This window comes from Mus caroli, unplaced genomic scaffold, assembly GCF_978045245.1.
Source record: "Mus caroli unplaced genomic scaffold, Mus_caroli_1 scaffold_1, whole genome shotgun sequence".
In the NCBI taxonomy this organism is placed as follows: Eukaryota; Metazoa; Chordata; class Mammalia; order Rodentia; family Muridae; genus Mus; species Mus caroli.
Window position 1 is genome coordinate 170,025,436 of NW_028227256.1, and position 27,063 is coordinate 170,052,498.

General features: G+C 51.1%; 1 protein-coding gene and 1 pseudogene across 3 annotated transcripts; one reads left to right on the forward strand and one right to left on the reverse strand.

Annotated features, from left to right (window-relative positions):
• Vangl2 (VANGL planar cell polarity protein 2) lies at positions 1-25,101 on the reverse strand. 3 transcript variants are annotated; one of them, XM_085842989.1, is made up of 9 exons: positions 24,810-25,101; positions 20,284-20,393; positions 10,507-10,769; positions 10,252-10,372; positions 6,549-7,156; positions 5,614-5,750; positions 5,020-5,155; positions 3,219-3,450; positions 1-2,325 (listed from the first exon to the last, which is right to left on the reverse strand). In XM_085842989.1, the coding sequence occupies exons 3-9, from the start codon at positions 10,575-10,577 to the stop codon at positions 2,065-2,067; spliced, it is 1,566 nt and encodes a 521-aa protein (XP_085699115.1). In that variant the 5' UTR covers positions 10,578-10,769; positions 20,284-20,393; positions 24,810-25,101; the 3' UTR covers positions 1-2,064. The 3 variants fall into 3 exon arrangements, with proteins under 3 accessions (XP_085699115.1, XP_021027200.1, XP_029334887.1); XM_021171541.2 differs by lacking the exon at positions 20,284-20,393; XM_029479027.2 differs by lacking the exons at positions 20,284-20,393; positions 24,810-25,101 and adding an exon at positions 24,393-24,508.
• Positions 24,781-27,063, forward strand: part of LOC147006269 (uncharacterized) — a 3,405-nt pseudogene continuing 1,122 nt past the window's right edge.

Here is a 27,063-nt window from a genome sequence, read left to right on the forward strand (position 1 = left end):
AGCAACACCAAAACCCACTCTTGCCCACAAAGGCAATGACCCCAATCACCATCCGGGCCCTGCTTTCCAGGATAGTGAGGTATTTACGTGACTCAAAAGGTTCTCCTCTGAAACCTGAATTTTCTTTCTTCTTCTTCTTCTTCTTTTTTTTTTTTAAGAAAAGATACCTTCCCATTACCCAAGGACATAGTAATTTCACTGGAATTTATTCAGGCACCTCTATCACAGCCCTAAGCTAACCTCGAGGCCCTGCGTAAGTCAGCTCCAAAGACCATTCCCATGAGAACAAAGTAAGCCCTAATGGACAAGCCCTTTAGTAACTGGTAGGTAGGCTTCCACTTTGAATCCTGCAGCCTCATGGTGAGATCAAAGGTACCCCATCTCAGGGTGTGCTTTGCACAGCAAATACCAGCAGAATACCCAGGGACGTGAAGGGCCCATACAGAGTCTTTGAGGGTTGTTTAAAGAAGTGACACAGGGACATTTCTCCATCGAAGCCACCAGGACAGTCATCCACATGGACCCCAGAAAGAAAGATGTGGGTATTCCCTATTTCTAGTCCTTGTGGTAAAAAATAATTTAAAGGTGTCTAATTTAAAGGCTCAAGTTTACTCTGAAAAATATCCACTAGAGGGTTAGTGAGTCCTGCTCAAAGTGACTACTGAGATTTGTTCAGATTTGCTGCAAAGGCTGTGTTAGTTAGAATGGGGCGAGGAGCTAATACCCACAAAAGGCAGTAATCCTGGTCCCTCACCCTGATACAGAGCCCAGAAAGCGAGGTGGGAGAAAAGAGGATGGGACCCTGGAAGGCCATGGTAAAGAGACCCCTGAGGCAAAGAACTGGATTTAAGGCAGGGGATGAGAAGGAGTTGCTGGCCCCTCCCCATAAAGAGACGAGGCCACAGGTCTCTGGAGCCGGAATTCAGCAGGACTGTGGTAGCTGGCGCAAAACAGAAAATGTCTTCGACCCCAGGGTTGGTCAGGGTCTGCATGTCATGGAGTCCTTAAGAAGTCAACATGCATCCTTCATGGGGAAGGGTGGGGAAGAACAGCTCAGGATAGGGGTCAGTGAGTTCAGAGGGACGAGGTCAATGACAAGGGTCTCTCCAACCTCAGGGGTCTATCCTGCCCTTCCTCTCGGGAGTTGTCTAAGAAAGACACATTATACCTTCCCCACAGCCCTGGTAAAGTGGTCAGAGAGGTTCCACCTCTGTTTGCCTATGATCACATGACCATACAAGTCAGAAACAGCAGTAAAGACTCCTGAGTAGAAGGCTGCACTTCCCCTTCTTCTATGTTTCTGTGTGTGTGTGTGTGTATCTGTGAGGTGCTGTGTGTCTGTGTGTGTGAGTGTGTGTGTGTGTGTGTCTGTGTGTGTCTGTGTGTGTCTGTGTGTGTGTGTGTACCAGGAAGCACAGATGTAACACTGTCGAGCAAGACTGCAGAGAGAATCCTAATTCTGGGATCATGTCACAGGTGCATCCTTGCCCAGGGACTCAGGGCTAAGCGTAGGAACAGAGGATAGGTTAGCTGTTGTCCTACAGGAGTTTGGCACCATGGTCCTCTAGGGTCAGAGCTGTGCCCCCAAGAGAAACTCTATCAGGGGCCACTAGAGAGCGCGGCTCTAAGAATGTACATTTCTAAGTTGGAGCTCAGGAGGCAAGGGTAGAATCAGGAAGGCCCTGAATGCTTTTGGAAGGGACTTCCATCCAGGGAACGTTTGAGGGGGAAGGATGGGGAGGATGGGAGAGTTATGAGGCACTGTTTCCTGCAGGGCCTGGAGTGATACAAAATTGGAGGGCAGGGTGGCTCCCAGGTATTGTTAAAGCAAGATTTATCTCTCCAGATTTCCAGATGGGAAAAACTGAGGACGAGGGGAAGAGACTGGGTACAGGATAAGTTAATTCAAGTAAAAAAAAAACAAAACAAAACAAAAAACAAAAAAACAAAACCAAACAAGAGCAAGAGAAAGTAGGACTGGCAGAAATGTGTCAGGGCCAGAGAACCAAGCCCCTCCCACTCCGCAGGAACCCTCACATCCCTCCTCCCTGGCTGCTACAAAAGTCACACAGAGGTCTCCGATTGCAGCCGCATGACGAACTTATGTGACTTGGGATCCACAAATTCCTCGGAGAGTTTGAAGAAGGGCACCTTCTTGGTGCTCACTACCAAGCTGAAGTCCTGGCGCTTCAAGAGAAACACGATGCCATCCTTAAGCCCATTGGTCACCGGCTCCTCGCTCACCAAGGTCCACTGTTTGGCCAGCCAACGTTCCTTGTGGTACTGGATGGTGGGTCCAGCAGCCAAATATCGCTCCAGGAAGGCCTGAGGAGGGGAGAAGATACTGTTTGGGCATCTCGTGCACCCACCCACCCTTCATCCTCTGCGACACAGCTTTCTAACATGCACACACACTGTTTTGCTGGTAAATGAAATCAAGAATTCAAGCCTGATCTACCACTGAGCTACATTCCCAGTCTCTTTATCACCCACTCAACAAGAAAGGCTCCAAGAGCGCCATTATAGGGAGCTGGCAACGAGGCTGAGGTAAGCCAATCGCTAAAAGTCAGCAGAGGCAAAAGCTTCCTTTGGGGATGAAGGGGTCAGCAAGGTAAAGGTGTAAGACTTGGAAGGTAGAAATTCTAGGGCCTTATAAAAATGAGAAAGAGGCCTCTGAAATCCCCCGAATAGTTCCAAAGTCTCCCCTCGCCTCTTCCACTACGCACAGACAAGACAGATGGAATGGGGACAGGAAAGGAAATTCTCAAGAAGAGGTAAAGATAGGGCTGGCGAGATGGCTCAGCAGTTGAGAGCACTGACTGCTCTTCCGAAGGTCCTGAGTTCAATTCCCAGCAACCACATGGTGGCTCACAACCATCTGTAATGAGATCTGACACCCTCTTCTGATGCTGTCAGAAGACAGCTGCTGTGTACTTATTTATAATTCTTTGGGTCAGAGCGAGCAGGGATGGAGTGAGTGAGCAGGGATGGAGCGAGTGAGCAGGGACGAAGCGAGCAGACGTCCTACAAAATCCAATTCCCAACAACCACATGAAGGCTCACAAACACCTGAACAGCTACAGTGAACTCATATACATAAATCAAATAAATAAATCTTTAAAAAAAAAAATGAGGCAAAGAACGGGAAGGAGAAACAGCCATGAGCAAAAGAGACAAGAAGCTGGAGAGAGAGGAAGGGCTGGAAGCAGCAGGCCTACCTTGGGCGTCATGTCGTGGGTGATGCAGAACTCCAGGTGCTGAAGGATGCTCTCCATGGTATGGTAAGGTTGCTGTTTGGTGGTGCGAAGGTACTTCTGCATGGCACGAGCCATGGATGCAAAGATTGCTTGGGCTGCTTCCCGGGGGTCCATCACCTCCCTGGGGTTCTTCTGCTCCTCTTCCTGCAACCGCTTAATGTGCGTGAAGGCCTCCTCCACAGCCACCACGAGCCTGGGGGACAGGTAGTCTCTGGACCAGGTGCTCACTGCTCATCCTACCCTCTACCCACTGGCTCTGACTGCTGGAGCCAAGTGCTAAGAGACAGAGGGGGTTCTTTCCTCAGAAGCAGCAAGACACAGTCGTACTCAGTGGTACCAGACTAGGGACTTAAAGTGAACGAGCCTAGCATCAAATCCAGAATGACACTCAGGCACTGAGCTGCAGAAAAGGCCACGTATCCCATCAGACCTAGGAAAAGACTCCGCACCACACGATGCAACACTTTAATCCCAGCACTTGGGAGGCAGAGGCAGGCGGATTTCTGAGTTCGAGGCCAGCCTGGTCTACAAAGTGAGTTCCAGGACAGCCAGGGCTATACAGAGAAACCCTGTCTCAAAACAAAAACAACTACAAAACAAACAAACAAATAACAACAACAAAAATTAATACATATGGCTAAAGGGTAAGTGCATTAACAGGAGTGGTGGTGGTAGTAATCGTAGTCGTGTGTTATTTACATGGGTGGGGGCATGCACACGCCTTCTGTGGGGCTTAAAGGAGTCCTTTCTCTCTTTCCAACACATAGATTCTGGAGATTGGACTGAGGTCATCAGGCTTGGCAGGGCTCCTGGCCCTGGAAATGGCATTTCTATTCAGCCACAATAGCACAGGCAGCGCTGACACCCGACTAAAGAGGAAGGATAAATGCAGCAGTCTGAGACCAGGCTGGTCTACATAGTAAGTTCTAGGCCAGCCAGGGCTAAATAGGAAGACCCTGTCTCAAAAACAAACAAACAAACAAACAAACAAACAAAAGCAACAAACCACCAACAACAACATCAACAAAACAAAAACAAAAACTCCAAGTGTAATGGCCCATGCTTTTAATCCAAGCCCTGGGGTAGCAGAGGCAGGCATATCCCTGGGACCTGGAGGCCAACCAGCTTAGTCTGGCCTACTTGATAAGCTCCAAAGCAATGAAGATATTATCTCAAAAAACAAAATGGATGACAACCTGAGAGACAACATCTGAAGCTGTCCTCTGGACTCCACACAAATGCACACACAAATAATTATTATCCTGTTGGGCCTAAAAACCAGGCTTCTCTGTAGGTGGCAAAAGTCAGAAAGAACTGGCTCCTGTTAGAAAAAGCCAACTACCATGGGGAAAACCATGGGGGAAGAATGACGTGCAAGCGAGTCCATCAAAAGCCAGGGAGCCTGGAAGAGAAACCCAGGCTCACATGAGAGGGAGCCTGGAAGAGAAGCCCAGGCTCACATGAGAGGTGTACAGTTTAGCCTTTAGGGTCCAAGCAGGCGGTCCAGCAAGCCTGAACCTGACCCACGGAACAGAACAATAATAAATGTGTAGTTTTACAGCTGCTGAGAGTCCGTGGTGATCAGTCAGGGAAGCACTGGGAAATGAATATACAAACCCTGTATCATCACTGTGCCGTTCCCATCAGGCACAGGGGTCTCCTGGGCTTCCTCGGCCCAGTTCATCCCACGGGTACCACTCAGTTGGCTTTTCCCCTCCCTCAGGTGCACGCCCTACCCCGGACTCACACAGCCAGCACCCACCTGGCCCTGCGCTTGCGCACTCTGCGCTCATGCTCGGCTTCCTCGTAGTAGTACTCATTGTGGCTGTTGTCCCGCCTCCGTGCCGCAGCCGCGATCACGGCCCTTGATTGGCCTGTGGAATTATTGGTGCTGTTTTCTGTATGAGATCAGGAGAGAGGAAACGGTCAGAAAAAGTGTAGCCTCTGCACTCGGGGTAACATGGCCTGACAGCCAGAGGATGTGTCCCCACCACCCAGCAATGCCTCCCCGTCCCGGCCCTCCTGGCCACCTCTGGGAGAAACTGCAAGAAAGCGACCAGAAAGGCATTGAAAGGGGAGGAGTCCTGCATATGTATTTTTTCCTCCTGATGCAGGAGGTTTTGCAGCTCGGGGCCAAAGAGTGTAGAGACCAGGGCTATGAGCAGACACAGGAGCTAAACCAGGGGCTACACCATAGCATAAAAAGGATAGCAGCTATGACCAGCTACCTGAAGTCAAGGGGAATGACAGAACAGAGGGGCTGGGACACAGGCCAGAGAAAGGAAAAGGCAAGGGAGGTAGCTTGGGGTCCTGCTTAGGAAGAGGCCGGGAGGGGTGGAGGAGCAGGGCCGCTCACCCTCTCCGAGAGAATACACCTTGAAGCCAGACACTTTCTTGGCCAGGACGGACTTGGGCAGGTTGAGGAGGGCGGGGTTGTAGACAGGGAAGTCATGGTAATACTTCTCCAGGATCCACACTGCCACTCGCTGGATGCTGTTGGGGAGACGGCAGGAGGGAGAGGGAGAAGGGACAGACAAGGGGCGCAGGGGAAGGGACACATCAGGGCAGGTCGGCAGGGCTGGAGAGGACACATGACAGGGACAAGCTGCTTCCAGGAAGCCTGGCTCAAGCCTGAGGTCTATACTTACCAGGCCCCTGCCACCTTCCCAAGGCTGGGTCTGCTACTAATTTCCTGCTATGCTGAAGCCAGGGGGTTAATAAGCCCCAGCCAAGGGGCTCCTCATCCCCCTCCCACATTCTCCCAAGGTTTCCTAGGAGGTGCCGCTGACCTCTGCCCACAGCCTGGTGGGAGCTAATTTTCTATCTCTCCCTCTGGCAGTCCATCTCTGGCCAGCTCATCTCAGTAACATGTACTGACTACTCACACAAAATAATAATAATAATAATAATAATAATAATAATAATAATAATAATAATATCATGCCTCCAAGAAAAGGCTAGACACCTTCGGTTTATACCCCTTACCTCTCTTTCTCTTGACCCATCCTCCTCTAAGGGTCCTGATTTCGAATTGCACGTCACTGCCAGTTCACAACTCCCACTGACATCTTGCCCACGACTTTGTCGTTAGGCTGAAAATGCCACTGAACTCTTACTATGTGCAAACCACCTTCCGCCCAGCCCCACTCCCACTAGTTCATCCCGTATTGTCCTCGCCATCCCACCCTCGCCCCGCCCCCTCCCCCCTCCTTCCCCTAAACCTTTTCGGGTCTCATCTGGGTCTCATCTTTGTCCTACGTCAAGTCCCATTTTACTGCCGGGCACCCATACCTGAGATGGCCGACATTGTAGAAGCGGCTGGCCCCATCTGTGGATCGCACGACCTTGAGTGTGAACTGGGGCTGGAGCTGACGGAGCTCCAGCAGAACTACGGCCAGATAGTGCACGAAGAGTAAAGCATCCACTAGCGAAACGGCAAACTGAACCACACCCTGGTAGCTCCGCTCCCGGGCGTCCAAGATGCGCACACCGTAGAAGAGCCAATAGGAAATAACCAGCAGGAAGACAAGCACCATGAGCAGAGCTCGTAACACGAAGACTCGGGGCAGTGAGGCCTTGGGCCGGCGGAAGAACAGAGCCCAGCTGCCCAACAGCAGGATAAGCAGCTTGAAGGCCACGGAGATGAAGAGGCCTTCGCAGGCGGTCCCACACGGCTCCAGCTCCTCCCGCCACAGCAGTGGGGGCAGCAGCAGGAAAGCCAGTGGGGTGAGGAACGAGAGCAGCGCCAGAATGGCCCCTGCCGCCACGCCCAAGTGGCGGGAACAATCCAACGGGACACTGTCCTCCATGTCCTTGGCGATGCGCGTGAGATCATCATGAGAGATACTGTGCTCAGAAGTGCCCGTGACCACCGTTGTTGTTTCTCCCCAGTTGTCATCCTACAGTCGGGAAGGTGGGTGGAGCGGAAAAGGCAGGCAGAGCAGAGGTACACATGGGAAAGCGGATAGGAGAGAAAAATCAACACATACATAGTCATCAGAAGTCACTGAGCTTCACTGTGTGCCTGTCTTGTCGCTGCAGAAACTGCCATCTAAAACCCAAGTCCCTGGGGCGCTGCACTGAGGTCAGGGGGAAAGATACCACATGTGCATCGATGGCCCTCGAAGGGGAGCACAGGACAACTGCCAAGGGAGCTCCTCAGGCAGTGACAGTGACCCAAGGGCAAGCTTGCCAGGCAAAGCAGGCAGCTTCCAGACAGTGATAGGACCCAAGCTGACCTCCAACAGCGGGTGACATACAAGAAGCTCATCTGAATTAGTAGTTCCTAACCCCAGCTGCACACAGTAGAATCACCGAGGGAGCTTGGAAAACATACCAATTATGCAAAGTGAGATCTGCTTGTCAACGTGTTTTTTTTTTTTTTTTTTTTAAAGCTCCCAAGATGATTATAATGCTCAGCCAAGATTGGGAATTCTCGGAGCTAAGCGATCTCTAGGGGCCGCTAGTCAGACTGCACTCTGCGGACCAGCAGTATGGAAATGGCCTGGGCCAGTGGGAGAAAGGCAGACCAGCAGGCCCATCCCCTATTTACTAAGCCACAATCTGCACTTAAACAAGATGCCCATGAACTGTTCCAGCATTCATGTTCTAGATGGGCTCTCTCCTAAGTTTCTGCCAGCCTGTGCACTAGTCCATGGTTTCAGCAGAAGCCAGAGCTAGAATATCCAGGGCAGAGATTCATGAACCAAGGCACCCTGAGGAAAGAGAGAAGCAGGGGTCTCCACATGCAGGATTAGAGAGCACAGTGGTTAGGAAGGGGAAGTCAAAGCCACTTGAGCAGCCCATGTGGCAATGCCTGGAACAGACATCTATTCCAGCCAAGTGAGGTGATGCATGTCTGTGATCCCAGAGCACAGGAGGATGATCAAAATCAGCCTGGGCCACAAATCAAGACAATCTCAAAAAGATAAAAAGAAAAATCCACTATAGGTGGAGCAACAATATGAACTAACCAGTACCCCGGAGCTCTTGACCCTAGCTGCATATGTATCAAAAGATGGCCTAGTCGGCCATCACTGGAAAGAGAGGCCCATTGGACTTGCAAACTTTATATGCCCCAGTACAGGGGAACGCCAGGGCCAAAAAGTGGGAGTGGGGGGTAGGGGAGTGGCGGGGAGGGTATGGGGGACTTTTGGGATAGCATTGGAAATGCAAATGAGGAAAATACCTAATTAAAAAAAAAAAAGACTTGTTTAAAAAAAAAAAAAAGAAAAGAAAAATCCAGGGGCAGTGGTATATGCCTGCAATCCTAGCACTTGAGAGGTAGAGGAAGAAAGGTCAGGGGTTCAAAGCCATCCTCAGTTACATCTGTAAGTTCAAGGCTAGCTTGAGCTACATGAGCTCTTGTCTATCCTCCAACCATGAGGAGCTACAGCAGTTTCTCATTCAGGGAGAAGAAGGGAAAGGAAGATCAGTGAATGACCTAAATAGAAGATGGGAAACTCACTGCAGACTCAGGGTCACCGTGGGTCTCTATAAAGCTAGCTCTGTGGGGTGACCACCCGAATACCCATGGTACAAGATCTGTGGATGTCAGCATAGACAGATGGGCTCTCGGGTGCCCTTCAGAGTGTGGTCTGCTCAAAGCTGCTTCTCTGCTTTGGCTAGAGAGTATCCTACAGAGAAGTCCCAAGAACACCAGGTCTTTCAGTACCCACAGTTCACGTCCAGCCTGGGCATATGGAATCCTACCCTAAACCCCAGGGGATACAAGCTACAGGACTGAGCTATGCAGTGCAGAGTAGGAGGCCACCTGGATGGGCCAGTGGCTACAGAGCTGAGGAGTCTCCTCTCCCAAGGATGGGAGAAGAATTTTATCTGAATATAGAGAGCAGAAGAGCTGCTCACTGTCAGCTGTGGGACTGGAGCCACCCCACCCTCACCCAGTGACCCCCAGATACACTGCCTACCCCTCTCAAAGATCAAGGCAGGGAACCCCACCCAACAGGTTTAATCATACCTCAACGTCACTTCAAAAATCCATGAGGCCTTATATTACAGAAAGAAAAGAGTTCCCAATGTCAGACAGGCCCCTGCCCAACCAGGAACAAGAAGCTAAGAGTCTCCACTGCCTAAGATACTCCCATGAAGAAAGAATAAGAATAGACTTGGGCAATCTCAGTGTCACCACAAATCCTGTCCCTCCTAAATTCCAGGACTGTGTCTTGCCTACTGGCCTCTCTATCCAGGGAGTGCCATGGACCAGAAGTCAGGACAGAAACAACTGCTCTTTTCCAAGGTGCCCCCTCTAATTGCCCAGTCTCTCTTCTAGGTGCCCCAAGCAGCTCCATTGACTCTTCCCAAACCCCTATTCCCTAGGACCTAGATGATGCTATTCCACAAGCTAACAGCAGAGGGCGAACATCTGAGGCTCGAGGGAAACCTGTGGCCTACCCACCACCACCACCACCACCGCCGCTGCCCTCCTACTCCAGCCTGCGCCAACCTTACTGGCTGCCAGGAGCTTCGGAACAGCAGGGAAATTTCTCCTCACTCAGCTAAACCACCTCTGCCCCTGGAGATCAGGTAGAAACTAGTACCTCCAAAAGAGTGTCCACTAACATCTAAATTCCCTGAATTCCCTGCAACAAGATCCCACCTTGGAACACGAAACAAAGGACAGGCATAGTAATCCCTTCATTTGGGACTCAGGGACAGGACGATTCTGTTTATAAAATCAGTCCAGGGGCCAGGCATAGTGGCTCACACTTTTAAATCCAGCACTCTGAAAGCAGGGCCAGGCAGATCTCTGTGAGTTCAATGCTTGCTAGGGCCACACTGTCTCACAACAAAAACAAGCTACATAAGTCGATCCGGTCTCGAAAAAAAAACAATAAACAAAAAAGATACCGTTCTTGATCTTGGGTGTAATGTATCCTAGATCTCGATCAGTCCTGCACTTGCCTAGGAGACTCCACCTACCCCAGAGGATCACAAAATGTCTGATGTAAACCATTTTAGCCCCAATGCTCACCCGCTCATCCCCCCTCGTGGACTCATTGTCCAGCAGGGGTTCTCCCGGAGCCTGGATCGTCACTGATTTATCTCCACGACTCCCATCCCGGCTCTTAGAGCGGTGTCGATCCCGACGGTCCCTGCAGCAGGAAGCCAGAGAAACAGAAACAAAAGTCAAGAGGGAATTCCAGGTCCCTTCGGCAGCCCCTTACCCCACCACCTTAGCATACACCACCTCTCTCGACCAGCCTGATCAGCTCGGAGCTGGACCCACCTGTGCTTCCGGGAGCTGCGGGAGTGGCCCGACTTGTAGGAATAGCCCGAGTACTGGGACTCGGTGTCCATGGCGTCCGAACGCCGTGCCTTGTAGCGCTCCAGGGCCGCGGGCTGGGACCTCTTGGGGGGCCCCACAGCCACCTCCTTCAGCACAGGCTTCTTCAGGCCAAGAGGCACCTTTAGGAAGTCAACCGTCACCCTGAGGGACTCTATTTTGCTGGACGAGTGGGCTTATCTCAGAGAAATTCAAGCGACAGCTCCCTGAGAAGATAGAGCAACTGCTTAGAGGGTAGCTCAGGCTTTCCATAGGACAGGACACAAAGGGAAAAACATCTCCCCTGGAATCCCCGGCGCACCATGAGAATATACCTCACTCCACTCCATGAGAATATACCTCACTCCTGGGTCCTGTTCTGCCCAATAGTCTCAGCTCCTCCGGCTTTGTCAGCTGGAAAGACCCTCCCCACCCATAGTATTCCAGGCTGGGAAAGATGCTAGCACAAGCTCCGAGGGCAAGAAGGACACCCAGAATCATCCAACTGGGGTGCCCGATGGGGAAGAATTAAAGCACTGCTTTCTTGTTCTCAGTCAGGAAAACAGAGACTCAGAGACACAAGTGTGTGTGTACAAGCTTTCAAGCACAAAATCTCAATCTCTCTCTCTCTCTCTCTCTCTCTCTCTCTCTCTCTCTCATGGGTGAATGGAGGTAGAGATTGGCATGGTAGAATAAAAAACAAAAAGAAGCATCTTCCAAAAGCCTAACACTCCTGGGCAAGCAAGGCAGAAGCCTATTTCTACTTAGGGCCCACGAGCAGCCCCCTCCATCTACACTGAATGGTTTTTCGACAGCCACCTGTCAATCATCCTTCAGAGCCCAGCCCCAATTCTCACAGATGCCCCAGCTACTCTAGCAACCAAGGTCATCTTCTCCACTGATGCTGGCAACACTAACTTAAGTCATTCCTATGCCTGAGCACCTCCTGGCTCCACTCCCTGATAAGCAAAGCTCTCTAAGTCACCTACAGTAAACCATATACTTTGCTATGACCTGGATATTGTGGTATAACTGGGTATATGGTCTGAGGGGAGACGTACACTAACAGCTAAGGCAATAAATACAAGCAGCCACTTTAGTCAGTGCGGGGGGAATGAAAAGAACACGAGGTTACCCAGCAACAGACAAATGTATCAGGGATTGAACCCTGTATACTGAGCAAGCACTCTGCCACTGGGCTTGCTCCATCCCCAGCCCTGTGGAGATACTTTAAACTGAATGTCTAGAAACTTGGGAAAATGACATCTGACCATGCCGAAGAAAGGAAGAAAAAGCCCAAGAAAGGGAGGGAATGACACCACACCATGGAATGTCCAGTCAAGAAATGGCTCCATGCAGTTAAGAAACAATACGCCGCCGGGCGTGGTGGCGCACGCCTTTAATCCCAGCACTCGGGAGGCAGAGGCAGGTGGATTTCTGAGTTCGAGGCCAGCCTGGTCTACAGAGTGAGTTCCAGGATCAGCCAGGGCTATACAGAGAAACCCTGTCTCGAAAAACAAAAAAACAAAAACAAAAAAAGAAAGAAAGGAAGGAAGAAAGAAAAAAAGGAAGGAAGGAAGGAAGGAAGGAAGGAAGGAAGGAAGGAAGAAAGAAAGAAAGAAAGAAAGAAAGAAAGAAAGAAAGAAAGAAAGAAAGAAAGAAAGAAAGAAAGAAAGAAAGAAAGAAGCAGTACGCCACACAGCTCAGGAGGAGAGGCTGGCAGAAGCTGTAGGAGCCACACAAAGACTTCCAGTTTTATTTGCAGGTTATTGGGAAGCCTATTTAGCTGTGCTGACTTGGATTGGAAAGAAGAAGCAGAAGTGGAGTGATCGGTGAGAAGGTTCCACAGCAGGAGAACTTGGCCACTAGACCCAAGTGAGACATCAGAAATGGAGTTGCAGAACCAACTAGACCTGATTGGGGGGGGGGGGGGCCACAGGCACATCAAAAACACCCAGTCAAGCACACACAATAAGTGAGTAAAGTGTAATTTAAATAATAAAAATAAATTTAAAAAACCTACCCTGAGCAAGGGAGCAGACACTGAACTCTGGTAGGGCAGAGAACTAGAAGAAGCAAGCTTGGGAGTTTATGCCGGAGCACGTGTGGGGAGGAGCAAGCTTGTGGGAGAGGGCTGAGAGTACGCTGTCCCTCCCGCACAAAGCTCACGGCAGCTCTGTGAGGAATGGGCAGCTGGGCGTCCAAGGAGCTGGAGTCTGAGCAGAAGGTATGGTCAACATGCAGAGACACTGTACTGAGCTCAGGAGACGGGATGCAAGATCTCCAAACGGCACGAGTCCAGGAGGACAAGAAGAGCAAGCAAAGAGACTGAGAAGGAGGCCAAGAGGCCAGCAGAGTGAAGCCTCAAGACAGCCAATAAGACAAGTGGAGTTCTAGGAAGGAATAAACACAAGCCACAGACTGATCCTGCTGAGCAGTTCCGGATGTTAAAGCACTGAAACAGACTTGCCTTGTGGAGATACCTTTTCTCCAATGACTTTGCCTGGACTTGGAGGATGAGCAGAAGGAGGGAGGATACATATTTGCACCCATCTCCCCTCCTGTGGATACAGTAACTGATACCCAGCAAGTAAGTGAATACGCCTGCCTATCTGAATGCCACTGTGGGGAGATAAGAATCAATGTGAAATCTACTCATCTCTCTTCCTGACAGAGTTCTGTGGAGACAATGCCTGAGCCAGTGATTTCAATATCCCCCACATCAAAGCAACATGTGATAGACACAGACTTCAGGGACAGATATACTTCCAACAAAACTGAACCTCTCTAAAACAGGGCAACAAACAGGGTCCATCCCATGCTCACCCCTTCTGTCTGCAAATTACATGTTGGGCTCCCCTTCCCTTCCCCCCAACCCCCGGGAACCCACTCTACTGGTTCACTCCTCCGTACGGTTTAGACGGTGCAGCTGCGTGCGACACTTTTGATGTGGTTCCCACCTGGTCCTTCTAGTTCTGCCCTTAAAGACTGAGCTTTGCCAGGAGGCTCTGAGACCAACGGATTACAGAGGGGATGATGAAGCCAAAGGACAAAGCAGAGCTCCGGATTAGATCCAGACAGTCACTAGAACCCTTTCCTTCCTCATCCTCACCCCCATATACCTGCACCGCATCTCAGAGCCAGTGACAAAAAGAGCCTGGAATTTACACAAAGATTCAGGTTTAAAACCTGGCTCTCCATTATTGAGTTGGGTGACTGTGGACAAGCTACCAACCCTACTGCGCTTATGGGCTGGTGGGTCTTTCGGTAAAACAAGAGGTGAAGATACCTCCTTCGTAGGGTAACTGCAAGAAACACAGGGATGAAAGAAGCACTTTCATAGACTGTGTAGCTACTAATAGTTAAGCAATTAATAAGCTCTCAAACTCCAGTCCCCAACCACTTCCTCTGAAACTAGGGAAGGCGGTGGTATAAATAAATCGTGGGACTAAATAAAGAACTCTGGAGCGCACACACCCCAGCCTACTACTTCAAACACACCCAGATGTGAGGTGAAAGCTACTGTTTCCCCTGCAGATAATTTTCTAGCCACACAGGGTGCCAGTCATCTCTCAACTCTTTGCTCTGAGCTACATAGCCTGGAGCCCCCTACTTTCCTCCCCAGCCAAGGACAGACCCCACAGCCCTGGCACACAGAAGGCTGTCCCAAAATGCAGCAAGACATGCTCCTCCCTCAACCACCAAACACAGGGTCCCAAAGGACCACAACTGCTGAAGCCTTTGCCTGCTGTCCCTCTGGGTACCCAAGGGAGCTAATCCCAGCACTGGGAAGGATGAAAGGTAGCCAAGAGATGGGCAGAAGTTCCCTTTATTTAATCAGTCTCAAAAATCAGGTTTGGAGGGTCTCTCGAGAGGGCAGTGTTCCCAAGAAACAAAGTGGAGGAGGGGATCAGTGCATGAGATCAACAAGTAGAAATGTCAGAGCAGTGAGGAGACAGGAGAGAAGTCTGGACTTGGCACAGGGCTGAGCTGCTCCCAGCTGAGGGGCAGAGGCTGGAAAAAGCCAATATGCCTCACTGTTTCTCAACTTGCACCCCACTCCTCAAGACACAGACACAAGCACTGAGTCCCTTGCTCAAACCAGTCATGGATTATCTGGGGTTAAAAGGAGGCCAAAGAGGAGAGGGGGGAGCAGAGAGAGCCCGACACAAAAAGGAGACCCTTCTCCCCTCCAAAAGCCTTTCAGAAATAAAATTAATGGAATGTGTCTCAGTAACATCCCAAGGGAATTGGGAGGAGGGCTGAGGGGAATGTGGGGGCTTTTGTCCCGGCTGCCCAGCTTCTCCCACATTGATCACCATAGCAACCAAAGCCCCCTGTTGCCTAGGTGATGGCAGCCAGGTCCTGGAACCCATACCCAGCATCCAAAGCGAGAAAGGTTATAGAGGTGGGGGAATGGGATGGAGGGGGAGAGAATGGGGTTTCTCCTCTGGCAGCCCCAGCTTTTGTCTGAGCTTGGGATCGGGTTTCTTCATGGAAACAATTGGAGGCCTCGAGAAAATATAAACTGAAAACCTGGCAAGAGGCAGAGAGAGCAGGGCCCTGGGGTACAGGGTGTGTGAGTAGGTAGGGGTGCAGGGTAAACACAGACCAGGACCAACTGACTCTTCCTCAGCTGAGTGGAGAGTCAAGTGGGGTGTGTGTGTGGGTGTGTGTGTGTGTGTGTGTGTGTATGTGTGTGTGCATGTGTATGTGTGTGTCTGTGTGTGTGTCTCTCTCTGTGTGTCTGTGTGTCTGTGTGTGTGCGTATGTGTGTGTCTCTGTGTGTGTGTCTGTGTCTGTGTGTCTGTGTGTGTGTGTCTCTCTCTCTGTGTCTCTGTGTGTGTCTGTGTGTGTCTGTGTGTGTGTGTGTTTACCTGTGGTCACTGTGTCCTTTTGCCACTGCTCAAGGCCTGCAATGCAGCTCAGGTCCTCAGACCTGGGCTGGGGGCCCAAGGAGAACACAATGAGGATGCATCTAGGAAAAAGCAGAAGCCAGGGTGACTCAGCCTGCCTTTCATGTGAGAAGACTTTGGCCAGAAAAAGATGAGGCTGGGAAAATGGGAAAGAAGCTAAAAGTTCTGCTTGGATCAGTGTCTGTCTCTGGTAGGCCCCATTTTCTCTTCTCAGCCGGGGATCAAGAAGAGTAGTCCTGCCTGGCCACAGTTACTCCTTTGGTGCTCTTGGGAAGAGGCATTCATCTGTGGGCCCTTGCCTGTTATCACCCTCTCTGATTCCTACCCAAGAATCAGTCAGGGTCTTACCGAATCTGGCTTGGCTACCCTTCTTCACCGCGACCCATGGGTAGGTAAGTAGTAACTCCTAAGTTGTACTTCCAAGCCGTGAGTGCCTACTTTGGGGTGGGGGTGGGAGTAACTTAACTTAGCCATCGGCCCAGGAGCAGAGCACCTAGTCATGAGGCTGATCATGAAAAAGCAGAACAAAGGTTCAAAGGTTTGCCTACACCATACTATTTCCCGGAGCTTCAAAGATGAGTCCAACCAGGTGGCCCTGCCAGGCAATAATAAGAGACTTAAGGCTTTTGATTTGAGTAAAAGTACAGGCACCTAACTTGGAGCTCTCTGCTTCTGCCCTCTCTCTCCCTCACTGCGGGACAGTGGACTGACCCAAGAAGCACTAGCTGAATGGTGACTCGGCCATAAAACCAACCAAGTTTTACAGATAATAAAGTCAGGCCCAGAGAAGGTCAGTAAATGGCTGGCCAGCAGTCACTACTTCTACCACAGCCTACTCTAGCCTCTTGGCGGGAAAATGTCGCCAACACTTGGGTTTGAGGGGATCTCCTACAGGGCCAGCAAATTCTTCCACCAGCCTCCTTCTGGCTCTGGTTCTTTCAACAGACAACACCACAAGAAGCTGAGGAGAGGGGAAGACTATGATGACTCCTGCCCAGCGCCTTCCCACAAGTGACACGGGGTCAGAGGTCAGGCCTAAGGATCCACCTCCAGAATAGACAGTTTCTGTACCCAACCAGTCACCGCTCCAAAGAACTTGAACACTCCATCCATCCCCATCCAGCCTTGGACTCAGACAAGCCACCCATCCCAAGAAACCCATGCTAGATCCTTCCTATCAAAGAAAGAATCAAGGTACAGAGTGGGCAGGGGCCACAACTACCCTAAGCCTTAAAATGGGCTCCCAGATTCACTCTTAAACCCTCAGAAAAAAAAAAAAAAAAACCCAGTGACTCTCCTGAGACTCAAGAGGCCCAAGAAGGCAGATGGATCTCAGAGCACCCAGTTGGAGGGCTGCAGGACCAGGTGCCCCACCCCCATACTGCTAACCAAGCACTCTCCTAGGAGGGCCAGACATGAGCTCACCATTCTCACAGCCCCAGGGTGGGGGCAGGATCCTTCTCCTAGCAGGGGAGGGGCAGAATAGCAGGGAAGAGCCCACAGATAGGCTCCTGCCAGGGCACCTGAGACTGACTAAAACGGAGCTGAAGAGCAGAGCCCCACCCCTTCCCACCTTCTATAATTCCCCTCAAGGTAAAGCAGGCAGTGAGGAGGGTACCCTCCAAATCCAGACACTGAAACACTCACACACACACACACACACACACACACACACACACGCAAACATGCAAACACGCACACGCGTACGTACACACACACTCTAGTTCCCCTTCTGAAACCTGGAATGGTTCCTGCCTGCCCCACCCAGCTCCACCCACCCTGGCCAGGCAGGTTCTGTAGAGACCTGTTCCGCTCTCCCTGGCACCCCTACCCCCCATGCAACTCTCAGAGTCCCTGGCCCAACCCAGCACTCACACACACACACACACACACACACACGCTCACACACAAACACCAGCGCACCCCCATAGCATCCCATCCCCTAGACTCCCAAGACCCATCCCTGGTCAGTCTTGGGCAGGATGTTGAGGGATGAATATTCCCTTTGGCATCTTTCCCAGGCTGAGGCTATAGGGAGTAAAAGGACACAGAGGCAACCAGGACTAAAATACCAGGATGCTCTATTTAATTTCCCCCACCCACAGGGGTTTGAGCTGCTGCCTCCCAGGCTGTGGCAGAAGAGGCCCCTCCCCACATACCAGGTGAGGTGTGGAAAGACTAACTTTTTCCCCCCGGAAACTGGAAAAAGGGCAATAGGAAGTAAGTGAGCTCTGCTGACCCACAGGCCCACTTCCTACACACACAGTCAAACAAAATGCCACCCAGCCTTTCAGTCCTACGTAGGCCTCAACTGCCCCTGCCTGGGCCCAAGAGACCTCAAAGCCTGTCCACCCAGCCCCTGCCTCAAGGCAGGAAGAGTTAGTTAGGAAGTCAGCCAACCTCAGACTGGCAATGTGGACCAGGAGAGCTGAGACATGGGGAAGGAGTATGTGGAAGAAAGACATATGGGATGCCGTGGGTGACGGCCGGATTGTATGGGGAAGCAGTAGAGTGAGCCTCAAGGTGTGAGACCCAATGGAGGGGGGGGGCGGGAATGCCAGGCCTGAGTTTCTCCATAAAATCTCCTCCACCTACCTCAGCCCAGGGCCACTCATATCGAGGAACACTGAGAAGGCCAAAAGAGTTGCAACCAGCCTCCACCCTCCTAACAACACCCGCCTCCCTCACCAGAGCGAGCTTCTCACTCTTCCTGGAGATTAGCAACTCCCCCATCTTTCTATGTGCCACTTCCATTCCTGGGGTAGAGCAGGTGACAAGATATGTGTTTCTGTTCACACTTGGCTGGCTTTTGAGTTACCACATCAGACCTCAGGCTCAGCGCCTGTTTCTGTCCGACCTCCTCCCTCACCCTAATAAAACCAGATTCCCCCATTCACAAACCCCCTCTTGCCTTCTGTCCAGGCTGGGGGAGCCAGGCTCTGCTGAGAGCAGAACTTGAAATCCTACGGTTACGACTGTGAGAAAAACCACAGGACAGTGACAGCCACGTCCCTCTCTACAACAATGACAGCCATGTTCCTTTCCACAGACTCCTTGAGCTATAGAGGTGAAGCTTAAGTCTCTTTGCAGAGTCAGGCTACAGCTCCACACAGGTAGAAAGAGCTTCCGCTCCCACAGGAACCTGCAGTGTCTTAGACAGTGAGGTGTTCCTCCAGGGAAAAGGCTGGGCTCCTCCCTAAGACCCCACAGGGTCTCATCCTTAGAGGTCTCTACTCGTCAGGCTATCTGGACTTGTGTTAGCTTTTCGAGGGGGAAGAAGGATTAGTCACATTCAAGATTGAAGCCAACACTGAACAATCAGAACAGGGATGGCATCATGGGAACACAAAGAGACTTTGAGAAAAGGAAGCCCAGAGAGCAAAGAAATCACAGAGACCAAGAACAGCAGTTAGGAGCTACATCATCTCTGAAGACTTTCCTGCCTTCTCCAAGCTCATGTTCCTGTCTGTAAAATGGGGACAATAGTTTTCTATATAATAATGTACCCAGTAAATCACAGAAGCTAAAACACAAAGCGCTCAATAAGGCCAGGTGTGTTGGCCACATGCCTTTGTGATCCCAGCACTTGAGAGGCAGAGAGACAAGCTGATTTCTGAGTTTGAGGCCAATCTGGTCTACAAAGGAAGTTTTGGGCCAGTTAGGGCTACAGTGAGACCCTACCGTAAAAAGGAAGGAACGAAAGAAGGAAGGAAGAAAGGAAGGGAGGGAGAGAGGGAGGGAGGGAGGGAGGGAGGGAGGGAGGGAGGAAGGAAGGAAGGAAGGAAGGAAGGAAGGAAGGAAGGAAGGAAGGAAGGAAGGAAGGAAGGGAAAAAGTAAGTAGGTAAAGAGATAAATAAATAGATAGATGGATAGATTAGACACTGATGCTCAGGGCTGGAGAGATGGCTCAGTAGTTAAGAGCACTGGCTGCTCTTCCAGAGGACCCAACTTCAATACCCAGTACCCACAAGGCAGCTCATAACTGTTTGTAACTCTGGTCCCAGGGAATCTAACACCCTCAACACAGACATACATGCAGGCAAAACACCAATGTACATAAATAATACAAATTAATAAATTATTTTTTATAACTGGTAGTAAAAGGTTGGTCCCCAGCTTTTAGGTACTGCATAGCCAAGCCTTCTGCTTCTTTTCCTTATTGCCTCATTATAAAAAGTAGATTCCACTCATTAGGAAGAACCATCTTTGGATGCAGAGACGGCTCCTCCCCAACAGGAACATGGGCCAGGAACTAATCGCGTGCGGATCCATCCCATGTCTCAGGAGCTCTCTGGTCCCCCAGCTTCTCACTCTTCTCCTCCCTCTTCCTCAGAGTCGTCAGGCCTAGGATCCACTGGCTTCCCATTCTTTTCCAGACCCTCATCCTAGCTATGCATCGATGGGCAGGGAAAGAGGCCCCAAACCTCCTGCCCCACCCCAGCCCCCAGACACTGCCACTCTCCCCTCTCAGGGCCCCACCCTGATTACCAGGATAGCCCCAGTACTTCGGATTCCAAGTTTGCTTTTCCCAAACCCATTCCCAGCTGTCTTGTCTGTAATTACCAACCTTGCCAGGGGCATAAGACTGGCACTGCAACAGCTCATTTCTAAAGAGCCCCACCATGGAAGCCTCTGCCTCCCACTCTGTACTGCGCAGGGGTAGGGGGTGGGGAGAAGAGATGCAAAGATCCTGCCTGGCGCACTGCAGGTCTCGCCAGATCTCAACAGAGAAGGTGACAAAGGGCTGTCAAAGGCCAAACGGGGTAGAGAGAGAGAGTCCGAGTCCGTCTGGTATCAAAATCACATGGAGCACAGGACTACCCACCTGCAGAGGGCGAGGGGTTTCAGGTCAACTCAGAGAGGGGGGAAGTTGATCAGAGGCAAAGCTGGAAGATGAATCCCACAGGGAGAAGAGCAGAAGCACACAGGTGGGAGCTGCCAGGAAAGAGGAGGAAAAAATAGTCTGACAATACTGCCCCAGCCTCTCCTCTCCCTGATGCCTCCTCCTCCACCGACAACCTCCACAGGATGGGACGGGAAAGGAAAGGGATTGTTAATTTTGTTTTATAGCTAGGGAAACTGAGGCCAAATCGCCACTTTGCACGTCAAGATCCAGCAGTACCAAACACCCCACAGACATCCTTGCTCACAGCTCAGCCTCGACCAACAAGCCCCTCAGTTCTCTCCCTGTCTTCCTAGCCTTTAAAAATGGTTAAGAACGGCCAGGCGTCATGGAACAGGACTTTAATACCTGCACTCGGGAGCCAGAAAGGAAGGCAGGTCTCTACAAGTTCCAGGCCAATCTAGTCTACATAGTGAGTTCCAGGTCAGCCAAAGATGAAAAAAAAAAAAAAAAAGACTGTGCCTCAAAAATAAATACATAAATAAACAAATAAATAAACAAATAAATAAATGGGATAAGCTAAGGAATATCCTGTGTAGTAGAATATTACTAAGCCATAAAAAGTACATATACTGTGATGTATATACATATATACATACATACATACATACATACATACATACATACATACATACATACATACGTACATATGAGTGAGCCTTGCAAACATTCTGAGAAGAGGATGCCAGACATAAAATGATGAAATTTAGAGAGAAAAGCCAGAACAGGCAACTCCACAGAGACAAAAGGTAGGTTGGGGGTGGCCAAGGACTAAACAAGAGGGCACTGGAAACAACTGTATGTATGTCCGCAGTTCTTTCAGAGCTAGTGAGCATGTTCCACAGCTGGACAGAGATGGTTGAATCATACTGTTTGTGCAATGAATTCCATTCTCTTGAAAGAAGTGCATTTCATGTTAACTTTTAATAGTGGCCAACACATCTCCCTCAGGAACCTTGCCCAATACTGCACCTCAGACAGAACCAAACTCTATGCTGCAAAGGCCTCCAGAATACACCTCCATACGGCACTAAGGGGGGGGGGTTCCGGGGATCGACGTGTCCAAGCGTGTTTCCCCTGTGAACAGTGTCTCTTCCCCACTCCATCCCCCGGGTTTCACACAGCACCTGGCAGAGTGGACTGTGCTGAATATGGTCTGCCAGAGGAGAGAAAAGACAACACATAGCCTCACTCCCTCACCTACTCCATCCATGGATCACCATCCAAGCCACGGCAGCCAGGACTTACTAAGTCATCCCCCCGCTGTGTCAGACACTGAGGAACACACTCTTCCCAGGTTGGTTCACTTGGTCGTCATAAACCTACCAGGAGGAACCTAGCACCAACCGCATGTAACAGGTGAGGCTTCCAAAACTTAGCTGTTTTATCTCGGGTCACAGAATGGGGATGCAGCGAAGCTAGAAGTTCAGAGCAAACTGTCATCGAAGGAGAGAGGTCTCAGTGCAGGGTGGGGACTTGGGATTCCTTGGGGGATGGTGTCTTAAACCTCCCAGGAGGCTAGGGCATGAAGCTTAATTACATGCACCAGGTCACACTGCTCTTAGCCCTAAGTGAAACTGGCTACCTCTTCCTTTTGGGCCTCATAATGTAGGAACCAGCAAAGGAGAAGAGCGGAGTCCCTGAGCCTCAGAGGGAATGAAGGACCAGGGAAAAGGAAAGACCTTCCTCCTCCAAGACCTCCAGGAAGGTGAGGGAGCAGACACCAGAGAAGGCAGCCCTGCAGGGGGGAATTAGAGAAAGTACAAAACAGGACCAAGACAATGGCGAAGGAGGGGCCAGAGTGGCCATTGGCTCCCGGTCGGGAAGCACTCTTTGAAATGGCACTTCCCATTGTCTGACCACAATTCCTCCCCCTTGGAGGACAACTCCTACTGGTAGGGAGCATACACTGGGCGAACAAGGTATGCAGAAAACCAGGCCACTTGCCTAGGACAGGGGTGCCTTGCAGGCCCTGGGAAAAACCATCTGATAGGTGCCTGGCTTGAAGAGATGGGACACTGGGCGGGGACAGACTTTTCATAGCTGCCTCTTCCTGCTCCAATATTTTCTAGCCCTCTCCCCCTCTTCTCCCCAGGCTTTATGGAGGGTAGGGATCTCTGAGGGCTAAAGATGGAACATTCCAACTGCACATGCCCATTAGAGACCAACATTCCAGTGGCAATTACCCAGGACCCTAATGGGCATGTGCAACTCCAGCCCCCGTCTTAAAACCAGTGTCTCCGCCTAACTAACCTCTGGCAGCAAGAAGAGTTGAGAACGTGCAGCTGGGAAGAAGGCTTGGGTCCCAGAGGAAATGACCACCCCTGTCTTCCCTTCACCCCAAAAAGGAAGGAAGAAGAGCAAAGGGAAAGGAGGTAGCTGCTACCTCTCAGGGAGGAAGAGATGTCTATCCCCCAGTCTGACTTTCACCCACTCTCACGAGGATGAATACAGACCCTTTTCCCAATAAGTGGACGTCTGCCCTCTTGAAAGCTGAACTCCAACACACACAAACGGACACACATTTACACAGAAACACACTCATGTGCACACACTTGAACGCATGTGCACACACACACTCTCAGACACACATACATGCATGCACACATATACACACACATATTCACACACACAAACACTCCATCCAGAGTGTGCTTCTAATTAAAAAAAACTGCAGGATAAACTACTTGGACCCACTTGCAGAAACTCCCAGAGAAGCACCCCATGCCACTTTATCAACCCTTCCACTCCCTGAAAGGCCTCATGCCTTGGTGTATGCTGCTTCTAGCCTCCAGCTCACACCCCTCAGGATCCTAGAGCCAAGGCAGAGTTGGAGGGCTCTGAAGTAGCCACCTTCAAGATGGCTTTCCAAGAGAACCGTGGCCTCAAAGAGAGTAACTGGGTCAGAGAAGCCAAGCGTATGGCCTCAAAGGGCACTAAAGCCCAGCCTGTGACAGCGAGGAAGGCCACTATTATGTCCTTGACTCCTGAACCCCAAAATTCCTTTAAGACTACTGGGCTCCTCCACCTCCCCATCCCCCACAACACACACCAGCTCCCAGAAAAGTCCATCTCCCCAAATAAGCATCACCTAAGACAACGCACTACCCCCCACCCCACCACCAATGCACAATCCTCACAGGGGTCTCACACTCAAGACACTACCCTTGAATCTAGGCAGGGCCATTCAAATCCTGCAGACAGCCTTCCCTGTGGGCTTTCTGCCAGGAAAATCTGCCTGCAGAGACAAGAGGTACCCCCAGTACACACTCAAAATACACACTAGCAAAGACGAGCACATATCCATAGCTACCCATCAGTACAGGTTACTCACAAGAGCACAGATTCTCACACACACACACACACACACTCACACCCCTTCCCACCACACAGGTGCATACACACCTACCCATATATGCCTACCACCCATTCAGCTCTTATAAACCCACCTTCTCTAATACCTGCCCACCTCTTTCCCATAAGCCCCTCTCTCAGCACATACACACACAGACACACACCCCTTCCCTTGAGTATACACACAAATACATACCCAAATACACAGCAGATGTGTGGTCAGCTCTCTCTCTCTCTCTCTCTCTCTCTCTCTCTCTCTCTCTCTCACACACACACACACACACACACACACACACATCTACACATCCAAACCCAGGGCCCACCTGCAGGAACACGCAGGACGTCAAGGCGTATGCACACACACACACACACACACACACACACACAAAAACAAAGAATCATGCATACTGATCCCCCAACCAACCCTTTAAAACTCACTAATGCAGTGCTTAGGATCTCCGATGAGTAAATAGGACAAGAGACAAATATGATGTCGTTGGTTCCCCCACACACACACCCCAACACACATTCACCAGTATCGCCGCAAGTCCCATCCTTGGGCTACACACACACACACACACACACACACACACACACACACACACTGCTGTGCGGGGCCATCTCTCAAACACATACCTGCCCCTTCCCACACTCCAAAGGTGTGTATGCATCCCTACCTTCAGCTTCCAATACCTCCAGCCTCCGATCCTTCCACGGCCTCTCCCACCACCTCCAACACACGCTACCCAATCCCCGGCTTCAATGGGTTTCCCTTGGGATCGTTCAGGCGCCCGCCCTGGGCCCCCCGGCCCAGGAAAGTCCCCGGCTCTTAAGGCCTGGGCTCCGCCCCTTCCCCATACGCCCCTTCCCCTCCCCAAAGTTGGGGTTACTCCGCTGTGCAGTGGGGGGACAGACCGGAAGGGGGGTGCCTCAAGCCCCCCTTCCCCCAGAAGCCACCCTGCTTTCTCCAGGGCCGGGCGCTCCCTGATCTTTTGCATGGTTTCCTTCTTTTTTCTGTTGCTTTCTTTCTTTCCTTTTTTTTTTTTTTTTTTTTTTTGCAAACTTTGCCCGCGCCCCCGCGGCCCGCCACTCACCCGCCGCTGCGAACAGCCGGGTGGACTGGGCGCACGCCCCGCTCCGCTCCGCGCCTTTGTATCCGCAGCGCACCGGGTCCTTCCGAACTCCGCGCTCCAGAACCGGCAACGCGGGCGATGGGGGTTGACGAGGGGGGCTCCTGAGGTCGCTCACCCCGGCTCCGTCCCAGACCACTCGCCTGTTTCCCCCTCGAGGCCCCGGGGGCAGGGGGCCGGGGGGGACTGCAGGGCACTCAGGCTCCCATGGCGGGACCCAGGACCAAGCAATCGGGGATCAGGAATCAGATCTGGAGCCGGCGGCGGAGGGGGAGGGGACCAGAGGGGGAGGGGACCAGAAGGGGGCAGGGGGCGGGGAGAGAGCTCCCAGGTGCCGCCTCCCGGCTGTTCCTGCAGCCGCCGCCCCTCCCGCTGCTGCGTCCATTGTCTGCGGCCCGGCTCTTCCCCGAGTCGCGGCACCCCCAGCCCTGCGCCTGGCCATGCCCTGAGCCCTCTGGATCCTGGGAATCCGCTCCTGGCTTCCAGACCTGGCCAGGAAGGTGTGCTTGAAGCTGCCTCGGCTCTTGGCTTTGGTCCAGCCCGCAGCCCCTCTTGGAGCTGTCTTCTTCGACCCCCGATTGAAGACCTTTCCCCTAGGCCCTGATGTTGGCCATATTCTCTTCTTTGGAACCACAAACCTGGCCTCACAAACTCCAGTGGAATCTGAGACGTGGGAAGATTGGTCCCCTCCGGCCTAGAACTGCGAAAGGGTCATCCCTGATATTAATTAGTGACAAGAGACAGGCCCCTCTCCCATGTATACGGTATTTCCCTGACACCATACCCCTCCTTCTTCCAAAAATAATTTAATTACTCGGTGTTCTAGCTGTGAGCGAAGACCGCCTAGTCAGACTGGGACGCTCACTCATTAACACGTTTTCCTCCCCTCTGGTTTGAGTGTTGGGATTAATTACAAAGGGAATCCTGCCCTAGGGGAGAGGGGGAGGGGGAGAAGACGAGGGCCCGCGACTTGGGGCACCAGAGGAGAGGGGGGCCTTCTCCCAGCAAGCCTAGAGAAAAAAAAAAAAAACAAAACAAAACAAAAAAAAAAAAAACGGGTCGATGCGGAACTCCAAGCTCTCCACCCTAGAACTTTTGGCTAATTTAGCTTTGCAGGTAGGACCCAGGGAATGTAGGCTAGAATAAACTATCTGGCACATTTAGGGCATTTCCACTTCAGAGCACACTAAGATACAAACCAGTTAGAGTTGCTAAAGTGCCTAGGAACCCAACAGGGACGAGCCCACCATAAAGTAGCTGTGGGAAGGCCAGGTCGCCCTTGGAGTGAATGAAAGCAAAAGTATTATTACATTATTACATTACTGCTAGTACTGTTTACCTTGTAACCTGCCACTTACCTAGAACAGTGCCGCTTCAAAAGCATCTTCGAACACGTTTCCACACCCCCACCATCTCCACCTTTCAATTCTGATACCTGCCCCTCCCAACCCTGTGATTAAGAAATCCCAGAGAAGGCGACTCCCAGTCTCTGTTCCTTTCTCTAATGGAGTCTTCCCTAAAACTCAGGCACATCTCTGTTATACATTCTAACCAGTCCCCAAATGAGGACAGATTGTCTTTGTCCGCATATGGCTGTTCAAAGGTGAAGAATCTAAACAAACGCTGCTTCCCTTCAGCTCTGCCCAAACCCTTGTTTCTCTTCAGCCACTGTTCCCGCATTTTAGCAAAGAACTTAGCGTTAAGACGACGTGAATGAAATACAGTCATAGTTTCAAGTACCACAGTCTGCAAACACAATGACCTTCCTTCACCTACATCTGTCATGTGCCAGGCACTGGACTGCTCTGGGGGTCCTGTAACCACACCAGGAATGCAAGGAAAGGGCAGAACAGTGGAAGACAGTAAAAGGAGACAGAAAGACCTCAGAGTCCCCTTATCGGTCCAAAGCACACGTCCAGTGTTGAGCACTAGTCTATAACTTGACAGGGTTAGAACTGCCACGTTACGTTACGGGCAGGATCTCTTTAATGTTTAGTGTAAATTATATTCACATTCTGCCAGCTTGTTTCCCAGACCCGGAGACGGGGCCCCAAAGAATTGGAAATGAGTTTCTGACGTCAGAATTACAAATGACTTTGTAGAGCAGGCCCCAGCTGAAGCTTGAGATGTAAGTCAAGATGTCACGTATGTACGTACGTATGGGAGACTTCAGGATTGATGTCTGTTAGGTGTGAGACGGGAATACACTCAGTTCTTC